This window comes from Nothobranchius furzeri, chromosome 14 (assembly GCF_043380555.1).
Source record: "Nothobranchius furzeri strain GRZ-AD chromosome 14, NfurGRZ-RIMD1, whole genome shotgun sequence".
NCBI lineage: Eukaryota > Metazoa > Chordata > Actinopteri > Cyprinodontiformes > Nothobranchiidae > Nothobranchius > Nothobranchius furzeri.
In genome coordinates this window covers 18,890,147-18,906,551 of record NC_091754.1, presented here as the reverse complement: position 1 = coordinate 18,906,551, position 16,405 = coordinate 18,890,147, and the positions used below count along the sequence as shown (strand labels likewise).

Genomic DNA, 16,405 nt, shown 5'->3' with positions numbered 1-16,405 from the left:
TGTTATTACAGCTGCAGTGGCGGAGAATTGCAATGGAAAGTGCTTTTTACAGTGGCAAGCCGCACCTTCCCCCCCCCCCCCCCCAGTGTTTACAATTTATACATATGAATGCATGAAAGAGGAATGAGAAGATTTGTTGTCTTCCTTATTTAAATGGCTTTTTATTGCCAGGTTTGTGTTTGATTAAGGTGGATTGGTTGTGTGGTTGTTTTCTTTTTAAGGGCAAGACGGTGTGAGGAATGAATGTTTGTGCGACGGGCCATCGTGCAGCAGAGGGGAACGGTGTTTTGGCCAGCAATGCTTTGCTTCTCTTTCTGTTCTGAACGGGACGTCGGTCTTTCGGAGGGGTTGCATAGTGGAAAATGAGGATGAAGCTTTACGCTGTGGAAATTCCCCAACTCTGGAGATGGTGGTGACGTGCTGCTCTGGACATTTGTGCAACAAGAACATTTCTTTGCAGTTCCCAGTGAAAGGTGAGTTGTCTGCAAACACGGAGCACAGTTGTACATTAGGGGGAAAAAAACTAGGGACGTGTTTTTGATATTTATAAAAAGCCAAAAAAGGAGAGTGAACATGCTTTCTCTTTAGGATATTTGCATACTTAAAGGCCCAACAGTATGACTCTTTAGTACCACGCAGTTCAGAGTTGGTATTGCATATACGGTAGCCCACCCATAGCGATCAGGTTCGTCTCAATTTGTTTTCTTTTCTAAATTTAAACTAAAAATGTGTTAATTTAATAAAATCTGTGTTTTATGTGAGCCATGTTCATGTTAATTATCAAATTATTGTCAAAGTGAAACCGCAAAGCATTATATTTTGTATGTCCCTAAACATCTACTGTATTTCAAGATGACGCTTGATTGTGGAGGGTTGGTCAGTTTATGTATATAAAAATGTTAAACCCTTAACAGGAAAACTTAGAAAAGACGTTGGTGAGAAATATTAATGAAAAAGGAAAAGTTTGTGAACAGGGTACACAGAATTTAAAAGTAAACAAGTAAAAATACTTCACACCGTGCCTTTAAGCTGGAATTTGATCAGAAAAATTATCTATATGTATGTGTCACAGTCAAAAATGTCTGGACTTTCGCCACTAATTACAAAAAATATATATATTTTATTAGCCTTTTATTAACAAACCCCTGTGATCCTCTTAACTGGAGCAAAATATCCTTTGAAATGTTTCTTTATGTGGAAAATCTGTACCTAATTACTATATGCTCCTATAATTATTAAAGTAATAAACTATATGTTTACATATTTAGACACATAATTTCCCTGGAGTTCTCTATTAAAGGAACAGACAAGAAGAAGAACTTGCATACTATATAAGATTTCAGTCTAAACCTATTTTGAAAAGATTAAATTGGTCCAGCGTTTTGTTGGCAGGAAATCTACTTTAGCAGCAGGTGTTGGATTTCCACAAAGAAAATAGATCCTCAACTTCTGTGGCTTCTTAAGTGGCGAAGAGATGTTGTCCACCTACATGTTTTCTGTTGTGAGTGAACGCTATTTAATTTACGGGCTTAGTAATGGTCTAATGGCTTTTTTTTTTTCTTCTCCTTCTTCTTCTCAGATGTCGAACTGTCTGCCGGCAGACCGGTCCTCAGAGAGCAGGAGTGTGTGTGCGAGGGAGAATTGTGCGAGCCCGACCATCGCTGCACGGGCCAGCAGTGTTTCTCCTCTCTGAAAGTGAGTGACGGGAAAGCTGTCCAACAGAAGGGCTGCCTGAGGGACGATGAGGAGGGCAGAGCCACCTGCGCCGTGCCACCTTCATCAGTTCACATTGTCAAGTGCTGCCAGGGCCATCTGTGTAACAAGAACGTCACTGTGCACGTCCCAGAGAAAGGTGACTTTGTACGCGTCGTACAAATCTGTGCTGGCTTCATCACCAACATTATGTTGCATAACTTTACTTTATCTTTATGAAATTTAATTCCCTAACTTGTATAACTTTTCAAGCCTGTCATAAATATTTGCATACTGGTTTTTTTTTCTGTTGAATTTGTACAGAGGTGGAAATGAAGCCCCTGACCAAAGAGGAGCAGGAGTGCGTGTGTGAGGGCAGGTCATGTGTAACGGGGAATCGCTGCAGAGGACATCAGTGTTTCTCCTCCCTGACTGTCAACGGTGACGCCCTGGTGTCTCAGAAAGGCTGCTTTAAGGTGTACGAGCAGAGCACGTTGACGTGCAAGACTCCCCCCTCTAGAGACCAGATTGTCGAGTGTTGCCAAGGCCACCTGTGCAACATGAACAGCACCGTGGAGCTTCCCATCCAAGGTACAATACTGTCCAGAAGACAAAGAAATAAGAATTGTTTTAAATGGTTTTAAAACACCTTTTTTGCAATTAGAAACTATTGTTTGAACCTTTATTTAGCTTTGAGGCTCAAAATAGCCCAGGACCCCTGTAAATGGCCAAACACAACCCCATAATAAAGCCCTACAATGGAATCTGACTGGTTTGCCCCGCCCACTTGATCAGGTCATACGTCATAAATGAGCTGTGTGCGGATTGGTCAGTTTACCTCGGTAGTTCTCTGTGGCTGCCTGAAGCTAGGAATTGTACAACAATGTATTGTATGTCAGTAACTGCTATTCATTTAGTCTGAGTGTTCCCAGACTGCTTCCTGAACATTACACGTGTTCTTCGACATTTTCTTGTTTTCCTGTTGTCCAACAAGGATGCTAGCAGTAGCTTGAGCTAGTGTTGTTCTGTGTCTAGCTTTACCGCCACCAACGTTTATATACTGCTGACGCAGATGTGGGCTAAGCCATGCAGATAAGGGTACTTGTCTATGCAGATGACGTGTTATACTAGCTGTTTTCAGAACAAAATATTTCTCAACGTCACTGATTTGCATAGAAAAGCAGGTTGGAGAGTGTACAGGCCTTGTAGTTTGGTATATTTGACCCTCCAGCTGCCTTTTTTTCAACAACAATAAAATAAATGTGGGTTTGAATTCTAGAACCTCTAAGTAAATTCAGTGCCCAGGCAAGAGAACAAACCCCAAATCATGCCGCTGCCACCGCTGTGCTTTACAGCAGCGTGCAATTATTTGATCCGGTCTTACTTTTGGCACATACCGTAAATCCTCTAATACAGGCCCGGACCTGTATTTTACTCAAGCTCATCAAGCTCCAGGCCTTTACTGGAAGGAGGGCCAGAATTGGAGGATGGCCTCAATTTCTATTTGAGTTTGGTTGGTTCGCTGGAGTTTTTGACAATTAAAATTGCGCCCACATTTTCAAAGTTAAACACATTTTTTAAACAACGGTAGTTTCTGCTTCAGCCCTCTCCCACCTCCCCCTGCGCAGCGGCTGCAAACTCACTGATGCGCCTGCAGCCTCTCGGAGTTCCTGCTGCTCTAAACATTAAAATAATTATTTAATTTTCTGTTCCTCACTTCTGATTACTAGGGCTGGGGGTAAACGATTATTTTTAAAACGATTATTCTGACGATTATTTTATCGAATAGTCGACTATTCTAATGACTATTTAGAAAATTAATCTAATGATTATTTTTCTATTGCACAATTAACAAAAACCAGAAAATCTCAAATAAATTCCTCAAAAAATTGATAAATTCTTACTGTAAGAGAATAAACACTACAGGCCTTCCATTTTGTATAACACTGCTTTTATTGTGTTGCGGTTGTTTATGTTCTGGTGACGTGTAGAACTTGGGAGTGCAGGCTGCTGCCTGAGAGGTGGTTGGAGACGGAGTGTCTCCATGCTGCTTTGTTTTGGTCACTTATGTGCGTGAGGCGAGTGGTGTTACGGGTTAAACCAAACTCAAGGTGATATTTTACACTAAACCGAAAACCCACAACACTCTAAATGTAATAAAAGGGAGATCTGCACCACAAAAAAGATGAACTCTAAACCAAAACGTAACAGCTTATCCCAACGCAAGAAGCTGTTAGCGAATATGCTAACAGTAGCTTTACCAACGTTAAGTTCAAGTTACCAAGTTTAAATAAACCAAAAACACCCAGCAGCAAACAGACCAGCATGGAGGAGAGACTGCTACCACCAAAACAGCTCTCCCAATGTCTGAAAGAAGCTCCTTTATGAAGGTAGAAACGCTCCCGGTGATTTTCTACATCAAACAAAGGAACCTAGTAGTGGACGGACATTGTTCCGGGTCTTCGGTATTTGGCGGAGATGTTAGTGAAGGCGGAGAAGAGGGCGAACTAGAGGAAAAACAGGCAGATTCCTCCTCTATTTACAAACTCCTGGGGATGCAACAAGTGGGCGCGGTGCGTCGACTTCCGGATCTGACGTCGACAAATTTTTAGAATCGAGCCGTCGACGTCGTCGAGGCTTCGCTACAGCCCTACTGATTACCTTCAATGGTACAAAAACTAACTTGTTTTTATTTGACTATTTTTCTGTCCTGTCTGTTTATTATCTTCCTGCATCTCCTCTCAATCCTAAAGAAAAACTGCTACCTGGCTTCATATATATTCACCTCATGAATTACCTTTGAACTGCAGTAGTAAAAGATCTACCGACCGCAAAAACAGCGGAGTGCGCGCTGCTCGCCGGCAGCATCGGTGAGGTGTGTCACTGGAGGACAAGGTGATGCACCCCGTTCCACAGCAGCGAAACGCATCAGGCACAAATAAAAGAATAAAAGACAGAAAACATGAAAGGAAATGAGCCGACATGAACGATCTCGTGTTAAATAAGTTTTTGAGGTGGCGACACCTGATTTGATAATGTTACTGTGGCCGTGCTCAGGACGCAGATGTCTGGAGCGCGTCAACAATCCGAGCTTTGCATGCGCAAGCTGGTTAAGGTTAGGATGGGGGTGAGGGGAAGGTATAATTGCAAGAGGGTAAACGTCACAATTTGGTTAAATGTCCGTTTTACGGCGGGTGTCAGTACCGACGCTCTGGGACAGCGCGTTGCCTCCCGACGCGTAGGAGCTTGTCACCTGCTGACAGCAGGCTGCTGTCTTTTCCGTGGACTGCATCTTGCCGGTCATTATCACGTGACAGCGACTAGTCGATGACAGGCATAAAAAGTCACTACAGAGCAGTAAAGTCGACTAGTGACTAGTTCATACAACCCCTACTGCTCCCCAGATTGTTCTGCAGCATAATCAGCACGTTCTCTTTGAACTTGATATCAAATTTTCGCCTCCTCTTCGTCTCCGCACGGTTAAAGTTACCCTCGCGGTCTATCACTGGCAAATCAAAAGTGAGACGGATGACACAACCGCCCCCCCTGTACTTGCTTGTTACCACATTCCACCCGGCCACAATAAAAAACCGGCCATTATTCACCTCCGCCGACTCCGACACCGGCCAAAATGTGATACCCGGCCGTTAATTGAATACAGGCCAATATTAGAGGATTTACGTTATGACTTCATAAAATTCAGATATAGTTAAGCTCCACTGTAACAGTTTCCATGGTGCTTCTCTGGTTATATTAAGAAACCAGGATTTGTCCAAAAATGAAAAAATTAACTTTCTCTATTTGTCTTAGCAGCTTCTCTGACCAGCTGTTAGCTTCGTTTATTTAGTTTAAAGCAATGTTTTGTTCCTTTTTGACTATTTTAGTCATTTTACATTGAAATGGAAAAATAAAAAAAGCCAAAGCTTCTGAACCACCACATTTAGGTGTTTATAAAGCTTTTGAATCAAGCTCATACAATGTAATCGCCTTAATTTGTGTGTCTAATCTTGATATTTACTTTTTATTGTATTAATTTATCTCAGTAAATCTTTTAAAACTTTTTACCAATAGTTAAATGATCTCTTACAGCTAGCTATTCCTGATATTGTTCTCTGGGCTTGAGTCACAGCTCAGTTTAGCCACACTCCTGGCAGCTCGTAACACAGATGAGGAGGGGGCAGCTGGCTCGGTTTAGAAAATGATTTATTAGTCATGGTCTGCCTCTTCCTCTGACCTCTCCGGAGCTGGGTGATGACCGCCCAGAAGGTGAACGATCAGCAGCTACACACAGAGCTATTGTTCTTACCTGTAGTCACTTCAGCTGTAACTCTTCGTGTAACGTTAATTACACCTCAGAGATTTGGGGCAAACTCTGTGAAATAAAGTTAGTGCAGAAGGAATGATTATTTTTTAGAGCATGTTTAAAAAAAATCCAGGCTAAATGCACCCCCCGCTCCCCAACAGGTCTAGCCAGCACCTAAAACATCCAGCTATCAGGAAGAAGGAATTCTTAATGCGAGTTTGAGAGAAGTGGGAACATGGTTGGTTCTGCAGGCAGAGCAGACTCGACACTGCAGCGTTTGGAACGTCTGAACGGTGGTCAGTTCCTCGTGCTGGCCTCTTTCGACTTGATGAAATCCCCTTTGTGCATGTGCACATGAGCGCACGCTGTTGTTTACGTGTGCTACACACCTAACACACCTTTTCAGATGTTCTGAGTGCTGCAAATGAGTGGTTTGTGTTTGATTTAGCTTAAAATTTGTAATTTTACCAATCTCAAGCAGCATAGCGAAGGTTTTCCTCATGGATTTGGTTCTAAACTAAATTAGGACATGTGTTTAATCATTGCAGTTTAAAAGTGTCACTGTTAATATTTTCTTTACTTTTCCAGCTAATGACCCATACAGCTACAGTGCGACCACGCTGGCCACCGCCATCGTGGCGCCCATCATCATTCTTGTCATCATCCTCTCCGTCTTGGCTATCCTGGTGCTTAGACGCGTTCGGCTTAACCAGATGGAAAGGCTAACATCGCGAGATGCAGAATATGGAACAATTGACGGACTCATAGCGTCTAACGTGGGGGAGAGCACTCTGGCGGTGAGTTCTGGAAAGTGACTGAGCCAAACCCTGGGAGTGTCTGTGAAAAGGAACCGGGAGAGGAGGGCTTTACATTTTCCACAAAAATGATCAAAACTATCAAATCAATAAGAGAAAAAAAATCCTTAACCCTGTTATCTTCAGGTCATTAAACTTTAGCTGTCAAGCTAACTTGAGTGAGCTGTAACGCCAGAAGCCGTGTGGGTGAGCGTCGCTAAACGTCTGCAAAGCATAAAATGTGACAGACAGCGTTTTATTTAATGGGTGAATTTACAAGCGCTGCGAAGCATTGTGTCTCTTGAGTGTATGCCAGAAGGGTAATGTCTCGTCGCTCTGCTAAATTTTTGTGCCACGCTTCCAGAAAGTGTCAAACTCAGCCGTTCAGATTGGACCAGACAGGAAGTTAAACACGAGAACATTGTAAAGCAGGAGTAGGCAATCCTGGGCCTGGAGTGATGCCGTCCAGCATCTTTTAGTTTTTTTCCTCGTTCCAACACACCTGATTTAAATAGGTGATTAACGGGCTTCTGCAGAGCTTGACCCAATCCAAATACTCACACTGCGCCCTGCAGTCTTCAGCAAAGTGCACTGTGAGGCTTCGAGTGCACAAATAATTGCAGAATTGAGACGAGGAGCATTGCATCATCGACTGCAACGTGTGCCAGGATGCTGGTCGTTGTGATACTTAAAAAAAACTTTATTAACAACTTTCAAACAAACAACCAAACAATTATTTGAAATACATTTACATTCATTGCTGCTTTGTCTAAAAGTTTCAGAGCATCAACTAATCGTCTTAAAATGAACAACTTTCATTAGAAAATACATATTTTCAGAAAAGGCACTTGAACCTTTTCTCCCACAGCAATGGATTGTGGGTAACACCCCTCACCCAAGTCCACATCACTGCGGACTTGGGTGAAGTGCGAATCAAGGGTGCAAAAGGGGCGTGGTCAAATCCACGTTCGAGAATCGGGACGCCCTACGCACTCGCACCCCGGTCGGGATCGCGCAATTGAAGGGCGCAAGAGTGGAGGTGCGAGTATTGGGATTGGGCCCTTGATAACTTTGTAAGCAGGCGAATCAACCAATCGATTAGATGTAGTGGAGCTAAAACATGCTGGATAACGACATTCCAGGATCAGGATTGAAGCATCTGATGACTTTCAAAATAAGACAAAAGTAGATGTAATAAAAAACATACATCATTTCCTATGAAACCTCCGTGGCTGAGGTAAAAAGAACAGGAACTAAACCACAGACCTTTTTGGATACATGCAGCCATCTTTAACTTTGCTTGTTATCGCTTGAACTGCCAAAATCATGTCATCTTGCCAATCTTGTGGCGATTTTGTGACCTGTGTGGAACGATTTCACTGCTGATTTGTGTCTGAATCGCTCCCAGTGGAAGGGGACGTGCTGCTAACGTGCTGGCAGGGAAAACACATCTGTTACGTTACATCAGTGGAAAGCCCGAGTTAGTTTCTGGGTTTCTAATGCAAGAATGTCCTAATTTTACTGTAAAAGGGTCTAATCCTGCCTTTTTGAATTTGGGTGGCAGGTTGCATTAGAAGTGCAAATGGTTACAGCAGTGAGAAAGTCACAAATCCTCTTCATTATTATGTGTTTATGAACTTTAAGGTTTCAGTGCAGGATGTCGGATTCGTCGGGACTTTTGCCTTCTTTTTGAACACAAAACAGACAAAGGCACAACAAACAGTCTTAACTCGGTAATTATTGTTTTTCATGAACTGTTCTTTTATTTTGAAGCTACCAACGGCTACACCATGGCTTTTTTTGATGTCCTCATGTGGTTTTGTGATCTAGGTGCAGGCAGGTCCAGTCACCAGGTGCAGAATGTGTCCTGCTAACACGATTCGACAGGGAACATTGTGTGCTCCCCTGATCACAATCTAAAGACCTTTTTTCTGAACTTTTGCATGAATTTGTGTGTGTGAGGTTTTCTTTTGTTGCATCTTTTCACTCATATATATCATATATTTGCAGCAGCCTCTGCAGGAATTTCTTTTCTATTTATTTTTCTCTCCACTCAGCCGTGGAGTGTGTGTTTTCTACAGAGTGGTTTCTGTTTTTGAGGTCTGCTAAACTGATCCAGAGTTTAGGTGGAGTCCTGTGGTTAGCATTTCGTCTAAAGACAACCCGGCACATTCACTGGCGCGCACGCACGCACACACACGCACGCACACACACACACACACACGTCTGAATGGACGTTTTTCTCAGTGTGTCTAGGAAATTTCATTTTTTCTTATATAATTGTGTGTGTGTGTGTGTGTGTGTGTGTGTGTGTGTGTGTGTTTCCATCAGGAAGGCTGACATAGACACGATCCGTGAATTTCCAAACTTTTTCATTCCAATTGGCAGGAAGACCCAAATATGGAGACACGGTTTTTGTGAGTTATAAAATAAGTGCTCGGCAGCTGAGAGGCGATCTTTAGAAAGACGGCTTCCTTCTGATGGAGAGAAGGTTTTAGGCTCTCTGTAGAGCTCCTTGCCGTTTATTTTACAGCCCCAGTCTTGCCTTCTTGTGTTATGATTCCAAATTGTCTCTCAGGCAACTCCTGCATTATGCATCTGGTTATCTGAGGCATCACTTGTCTCTGTTTTTAATCTGTTTTCCCCTCCTGTTTCAGTCTTTTTGCTTTTTTCTTTCTTAGCCCAGCAGCCTGCTGCCTGGCAGCTGTGCACTGCCCCCCTGTGTCAGCTCTGGGACACTGCACGTCTCGTAGGGGAGATAAAAATAAAAGGCTTAGCAGCATTGCGCCTGTTTTGGAGTCTGGCCCTCGGATTAGATCAAATCTCTAGCACCCACACCAGTCACTAGGGAGGAGGCGGCTGCTCTGTTGTTTACTCACTGGGGGGGGGGGGCACCTCCTGCACAGACAACCACCCACACCAATACATTATCGAGAGGCACACACATCTTGCCACCCTCCGTCTCGTGTGGGTGCCACTTCAAAGACTTGCTTGTGTTAATCCTCATCTGAGTCCCAGATGCTCTGTTTCATCATTCTCAGTCCTTTTGGGTGTGTCCCCCCCCCCCCCCCCAATAGCTTTCTTGCAGGGTTACATGGAAACGTACAGTCTCTTTACCCTTGATGTTATTTTTTCTTTCTCTTCCAGGATTTGTTGGATCATTCCTGCACCTCAGGAAGTGGCTCAGGACTCCCTTTTCTTGTGCAGAGAACAGTTGCTCGACAAATCACGCTCAACGAGTGTGTGGGTACGTGTCCTAATAAAGGCTGTTTGCTCGGTCACAATTCTCCAAAGAAAAGAAAAGAAAAAAAAACTGCCTCCTCATCACTCTCCTGGAATGTGCTGACGCAGAAGCTTGTGGTAACAAATGTGGTTAATTCCAACAATAAAGAATGTTCTTGGCTTCAGATCGAGCTTCAGAATTTGTCAGACAGACAGACAGACAATCAAATGGAAAATGTGCTTTTATATTGTGTCCTTTTGTTCTTTTCTGCTTTATTTATATTTAGATAAGAGTAATTTATTGATGTCATAAAGCCTTAATGGCATTCTGGTATCTGATCGCTCAAATAAAACTCATCACCCTCTTATTACAGGTGTAGGGAACCCTGGACCTGGAGAGAAGCTATTCAGCACGTTTTCAAGGTTTCCCTGGTTCAACACAGTTGAACACACCTGTTCAGCAGCTCATCAGGCTCTGCCGAAGCCGGTTCATCACCTGCTGATTGAAATCTGGTGTGTTGAAGCAGGGAAACCTCTAAAACGTGCTGGATAGCAGCTCTCAGGTACCAGTTTTTCCTACAACTGCTTTATTATCTTAGGTGCTTTGAAATGTACATTAATGATTTTAGGCCACTAGGGGGCAGCATGAAACATTTGAAACTGTTCAAATGGTTTGCTTTGAACACAGCAGATATTGTCAGGTTTATTAGAATTTAAAATGTTTTTTTATTTTTTTTTTGTAGTGAAACTTCCTACAAAATCAAAATAAATTGTTTAAAATTTTAAGTAAGGGCATTGAACACTAAAACACATTTTCTAATGATTATTTCTGGTTTTTCATGTAGGCTGAACATGAAAATAGTCTCCTACACCTATCTCCTGCATTAGCTTCTGATAGAAAATAGCCTGACAGACCTATGTCAAGCGGTTGCTTGGACTCACCCATCTTTGCTCGCAGCGGGGAAGGCGATTGTTGTTGTAGCGTCCAGGAAACGGCATTCAACACCTTGGCTAGCAGAAGCTAACTATTAGCATTAACAACTCAACCACATGACAGAAGCTCCTCCAGACTTGTCAAAGAGCAAACGGAGTTGGTGGTAGAGTCACATTGCTGTTATCCAATCAGAGGCGAGGTGCCCAAATATCAGGAAGTGTCCAAGTCCTGATTTTTGCGGCCACCCTCTGCTGCAGCAGACTTACCTGTGCTGATCCAGGTACTTCAGAGCTTTTTTTGCCCCCCTGAGTACGACTTGTAAGGCATTCATTCCTACCAGAGACCACTGCAAGTGCATTGATTAAACAATTGTTCAACACCTTTAATAAATCAATGTTGACCCTAGTTCCTCTCCTCTTTCTTCCACCCAGGTAAGGGTCGTTACGGCGAAGTGTGGCGGGGCCAGTGGCAGGGAGAGAATGTCGCCGTTAAGATCTTCTCCTCCAGAGATGAGAAGTCTTGGTTCAGAGAAACTGAAATCTACAACACAGTTCTGCTGAGACATGAGAACATTTTGGGTATGTAATGTCGAGAATAAACACGGAGCACGATTTGATTCCGAGGATGGAATTTGGAGTCGTTTGGAATTTGACGCTAATTTAAACACGTTTTCACGGCGCAGGCTTCATTGCTTCAGACATGACCTCCAGGAACTCGAGTACTCAGCTGTGGCTCATTACTCACTTCCATGAAATGGGCTCCCTGTACGATTATCTTCAGCTCAGCACCCTCGACGCTTCCTGCTGCCTTCGAATGGCGCTGTCCATAGCCAGCGGCCTGGCGCATCTGCACGTGGAGATCTTTGGCACCCAGGGCAAGCCGGCCATCGCCCACCGAGACCTCAAAAGCAAAAACATACTGGTGAAGAAGAACGGGCAGTGCTGCATCGCCGATCTCGGTGAGAATTCTGTGTTTAACCCACAAAGAAATAATGCTAGAATGAATTAAAAGAAAATGAATAAATCGGCCAGGAAGGTGGCTACAGCTTTATCTTTGAATCAATGGATCGACGTCGAGGGTTTAAATGTTGATCTAAAGCAACCGCAGCTTCAATAAATTCATTGAAAAGCTGGTACACCTCAGTGTTTCCAACTTTAAGGTTAATGAAGAGGTCAGCTGAATTTCAAGGCTTATTAGAAATCTATCTGCAGTCATATCACTCTCTTTGTCTCTTTGTCCTCGTCTGATCAGAGAAAAACAACCACCACTAAACGGATGACCCAGCTCTTAACTAAAAACACATCTGCAAGACCTTGAGCCACTTCATCTAATGCACCAATGTTCCATTTTGGAGATGCTTGAATAACATCTAATTGGGTTTGAAAGCAACAACTTCACCTGTTTACCAGTTGGGTGGATAAATTCTTCTCTGGCTGACGCTGTGCCGCGGTTGTTTGTCTCGTCAGCGTGTTGTTACGCTGGAGGACATCCTGTATATCAGAACAGGGCTGTTAGCGCTAACCAAGTAGCGCGTTAGCGTTTAAATCAGTTGATTGAGTCTAGCGTGTCCTCTTCCATGCAGCAATTTAAGACAGTGCAACTTGCCATCTTGTTACCATAGAGAGGACATCTCCGCTGGGCTGCTGTATGCAGATCATCTCTGCTTTCCTCATGAACTGTTAGAAATCTCTTACAACAAACCGCATCAGATTGGTAAGCAGGAAATGAACCGAAGGGGTGATTATTTATTGTTTTAGGTCTGGCAGTCATGCATTTCCAAGACACCAATGAGTTGGATGTGGGCAACAACCCTAAAGTTGGCACAAAGCGCTACATGGCCCCCGAGGTTCTTGATGACTCCATCCAGATGGACTGCTTCGAGTCCTTCAAGAGGGTGGACATCTGGGCTCTGGGCCTCGTTCTGTGGGAAATCGCCAGGAGGACAGTCAGCAACGGTCAGTACGCGGGTCTCTCTTTTTCTCACCCACTCTCTCATTTAAAACCAAACAGTTGTAAACTGTTTTTGTTTGGTTTGACTCAACACCGCTCACCTGCAGTAGGGGGCGTTGCCCCAGCACTGTAAGTGATTGTAAAAAACTTTAACCGTGGTTTGAGATGAGTGTCTCTGGCTTCATTTAGAAAAAATGGTTACGTTCTTGAGAAAAAACAGAGCTAGAGTGTTGTATGAAGCACATTTAAATGTCCAGGCTACTCAACTGGATGCATAAATATAGCTTTAAGTCTGTAAAGGGTAGTACGCTGCAGAGCGCGTCGCCGTTGGCCGGCAAGCGTCTCATTAGCATATGCACCGCTCCATTAAATTGATGCTTCGAGTTCATTTTATACGCGCGACTCTTCCAGAACGCTTCAAGCTCAGCTGTTCAGATATGGCCAGACAGGAAGTTGGATACGAAAGCTGTGTAAAACATCTGGAAACTTTCAAAATAAAAGACACACACAGTTTCCAGTTGCCTGTTAAACCTCCGTAGCCGAGGTAAAATGAAAAGAAACCAGATTTTTTGTATAATTGCTGCCAGAGGTGTGACCAAGTCACTGCTTTGCAAGTCACAAGTAAGTCACAAGTCTTTCCAGTCAAGTCTCGAGTCAAGTCCAAGTCTAAGGCCCTGTCCACACGTAGCCGGGGATCTGCCAAAACGTAGATATTTTTCTACGTTTTGGCCTGTCATCCACACGAAAACTGATCTTTTTAAAAACTCCGGCCAAAGTGAAGATCTGTGTTTTCTCCGTTTTGGGTGTCTGCGTGTGGACAGACAAAACCGCAGTTTTAAGGTCCGCAACGTCACTTTCCGCGACAAAAAAATGCTGACATCACGTGTGCGACCTGTGTTTACACTAGCCGACAGCATGGATGCCCTCAGAGCTGCGCTCGCTTTATCAATTGTCCAAGCGCTTTTTGCTTGTTTGTTGTTGCAAGCGGAATTACTGCTCCTTGCGGAAGACCACAGACGAAGGACGTGGTTAAGAACGGGGGAAGTACTGCCGCCTACAGGTCTGGCATGTCCTTAACAACGTATTTATCTGGGTACGTGTGGACAGAGTTTTTTTTTTAAACGCGGTTGTGTGGATGCAAGTTTTTGGAGGGGCGGATATTCGTTTTTAAAAAACCCCGGCTACGTGTGGACTAGGCCTCAGACAATCAAGTCCAAGTTGAGTCCAAAGTCAATGATGTGGAAGTCCAAGTCCTTAACTTTGAATTTTCAAGTCATAATCAAGTCAACAGTCTAACTTCAATTTAGTGACAATGATGATAAATAAATTCCAGAAATAAAAGCTTCTTAAAGCTTCATTTATTTACTCAAACAAGCAGAAATTGCAACTGAAGCTGATGATAAACAAAGTGCTGCTGCATTTAGCAGCACATCAAACCCAGAACCAAGAATGATTTATGATTTTTGTCCATGTCGTGCCACTTTTGTTCTAAAATATCAAATATGTTCAAGTCATCATCAAGTCAACAGGTTCAAGTCGCAAGTCACTGGCGTTCAAGTCCGAGTCAAGTCGTAAGTCTTTATAGATTTTATCAAGTCAAGTCAGAAGTCATTAAAATAATGACTTGAGTCTGACTCGAGTCCAAATCATGTGACTCGAATCCACACCTCTTATTGCTGCCTTTCTCCTCACATTACCTGCAAAAAGAATCATGCGTGGTCTTGCAATTCTATGATTTCATGATGATGATGATGATGATTTTGCGGCCGCTTCGCACCTGAAACGCTCCTAGTGGGAAGGGACGCACGCGCCACTTTTAATGGGACACAATAGATTAAGGAAGATGATTTCAAGTTTTAGCATAGTGAGAAAAGTTTTAAAAATAGTATCTAATCTGCTCGACCAATCAATGCACCTTAATGTAAGGACCAATCACGTCCCTTGCATCATTCAAGAGTCCTTGCTGAGCTAACAAAGAACCTTCTATAAAGCAAGAGCGAAAATAGACCAAGTAAATGTAGTTAGAAGTACCCTTCAAAATAAAAGGGTCTTACTATGAAAAATTGCCTCTTTAGACTAAACCCGTTTCCAGTGATGCAGAAGAGGAGCTGATTCTGATGAGCAGGAGAACTACAATGGAATTTTTTTCTCCAGAAGCACCAAACGTTCATTCAAAATGAGTTTAATGAAATGAAGATGCTTTTAGCAGCTCTTAGGGTTGTTATTAGTCCCTGATGCATGAACACGTAACATCAATTAAAGTTGGACCGCATTTGTAGAACTCACTTCACTCGTTCTCTCTCCGTTCAGGCATCGTAGAAGACTACAAGCCACCGTTTCATGACGTCGTTCCAAATGATCCCAGCTTTGAGGACATGAAGAAGGTTGTGTGTGTGGATCAGCAGAGGCCCAACATCCCAAACAGATGGTTTTCAGATGCAGTGAGTAAAACAAATCAAAATATTAATCACAGACGTGGATAAAGTGGAATTTACTTGGTGTATTTCTTTTTCGTAGACTTTAACCTCCTTGGCTAAACTCATGAAGGAGTGTTGGTACCAGAATCCATCAGCCAGACTAACGGCGCTGCGCATCAAAAAGACTCTCACAAAGATCGACAACTCCCTGGATAAACTCAAAACGGACATGTGAGCTTTGCTCGACAGGAGTCGGCGTCTGAAGACATCCAGAGGATGGACCAGCAAGGAGAAAACACAAGAAAGACTGGTTTAGTGCCCTTATAGTGGTACACGGCCTATATTTATTTTGAAACACTTGATGGGACACATTTTGGCATCCAAAGATGGCTTATTGGGCATTTCTGGAACTGCCCTGTAGTTTAAAAAAACAAAAAAAAGGGAGAATCCGTTGAGACATAGGAGCTGGACTGTTACCTGGGCATTTAAGTGCTTGTTTTTGTTAGTCGTGCACATTTAGTTTGACACATTTTTCAGCTCAAAAAGACGTCTGAACGTAAAAGTTCCACTTTTCTCTTTAATCGTGCTTCATTTCATTTGCAATTTCTTGGTATTGTTTAGAAAACCAGGCCGGTTTCATGTCTTCTTTCAACAGCGACGGCAGCAAATTCCTCGTTTGTGTCGCTGCACAAGCAACTTTATTAAGACTTCACCTGAAATATAACATTAAATAGTACAAATATGCCGGTGGCACTTTGTTTTGCTGTTCTTTAGTCCAACTAAAGGCACTCGGTTGTAAAACTTCACATATCACCCTGAACTCTTCAGTTTTACTGGCACAAACACAAAAAATATCCAATAAACTGTCTGCTAGTTGATGCTGAACTCTTATGAGCCTGTATACAGTCTTAATGCGTCGAGCCAATGAAGTCGAGCTTTTTATTGCATTAAAGTTTTATATCAGCCACTTCTATTCATTAAATAGAAAAGATCAAACAGTCATCTGTTTGTTTGTGTTTAGTAAAGTTGTTTCAGCCTCGTGTGCTGATGGAAAATGGTGTTTATTATAAAACAAATCCATTTTTTTAATTGA

The 16,405-nt window shown here is 42.9% G+C and overlaps 1 protein-coding gene across 1 annotated transcript in view; it reads left to right on the top strand.

The window, feature by feature from the left end:
- LOC107390086 (activin receptor type-1) overlaps nt 1–16,314 on the top strand; it is a 48,180-nt gene extending 31,866 nt beyond the window's left edge. Inside the window, exons 3-12 of the mRNA XM_015966616.3 lie at nt 222–473; nt 1,580–1,852; nt 2,017–2,283; nt 6,584–6,792; nt 9,937–10,036; nt 11,377–11,523; nt 11,628–11,903; nt 12,703–12,900; nt 15,206–15,336; nt 15,413–16,314. Coding sequence (XP_015822102.1) covers nt 222–473; nt 1,580–1,852; nt 2,017–2,283; nt 6,584–6,792; nt 9,937–10,036; nt 11,377–11,523; nt 11,628–11,903; nt 12,703–12,900; nt 15,206–15,336; nt 15,413–15,547 — 1,988 coding nt within the window. The 3' untranslated portion in view covers nt 15,548–16,314. The remainder of the gene's footprint in view (nt 1–221; nt 474–1,579; nt 1,853–2,016; nt 2,284–6,583; nt 6,793–9,936; nt 10,037–11,376; nt 11,524–11,627; nt 11,904–12,702; nt 12,901–15,205; nt 15,337–15,412) is intronic.
- The last annotated feature ends 91 nt before the right edge of the window (nt 16,315–16,405 follow it).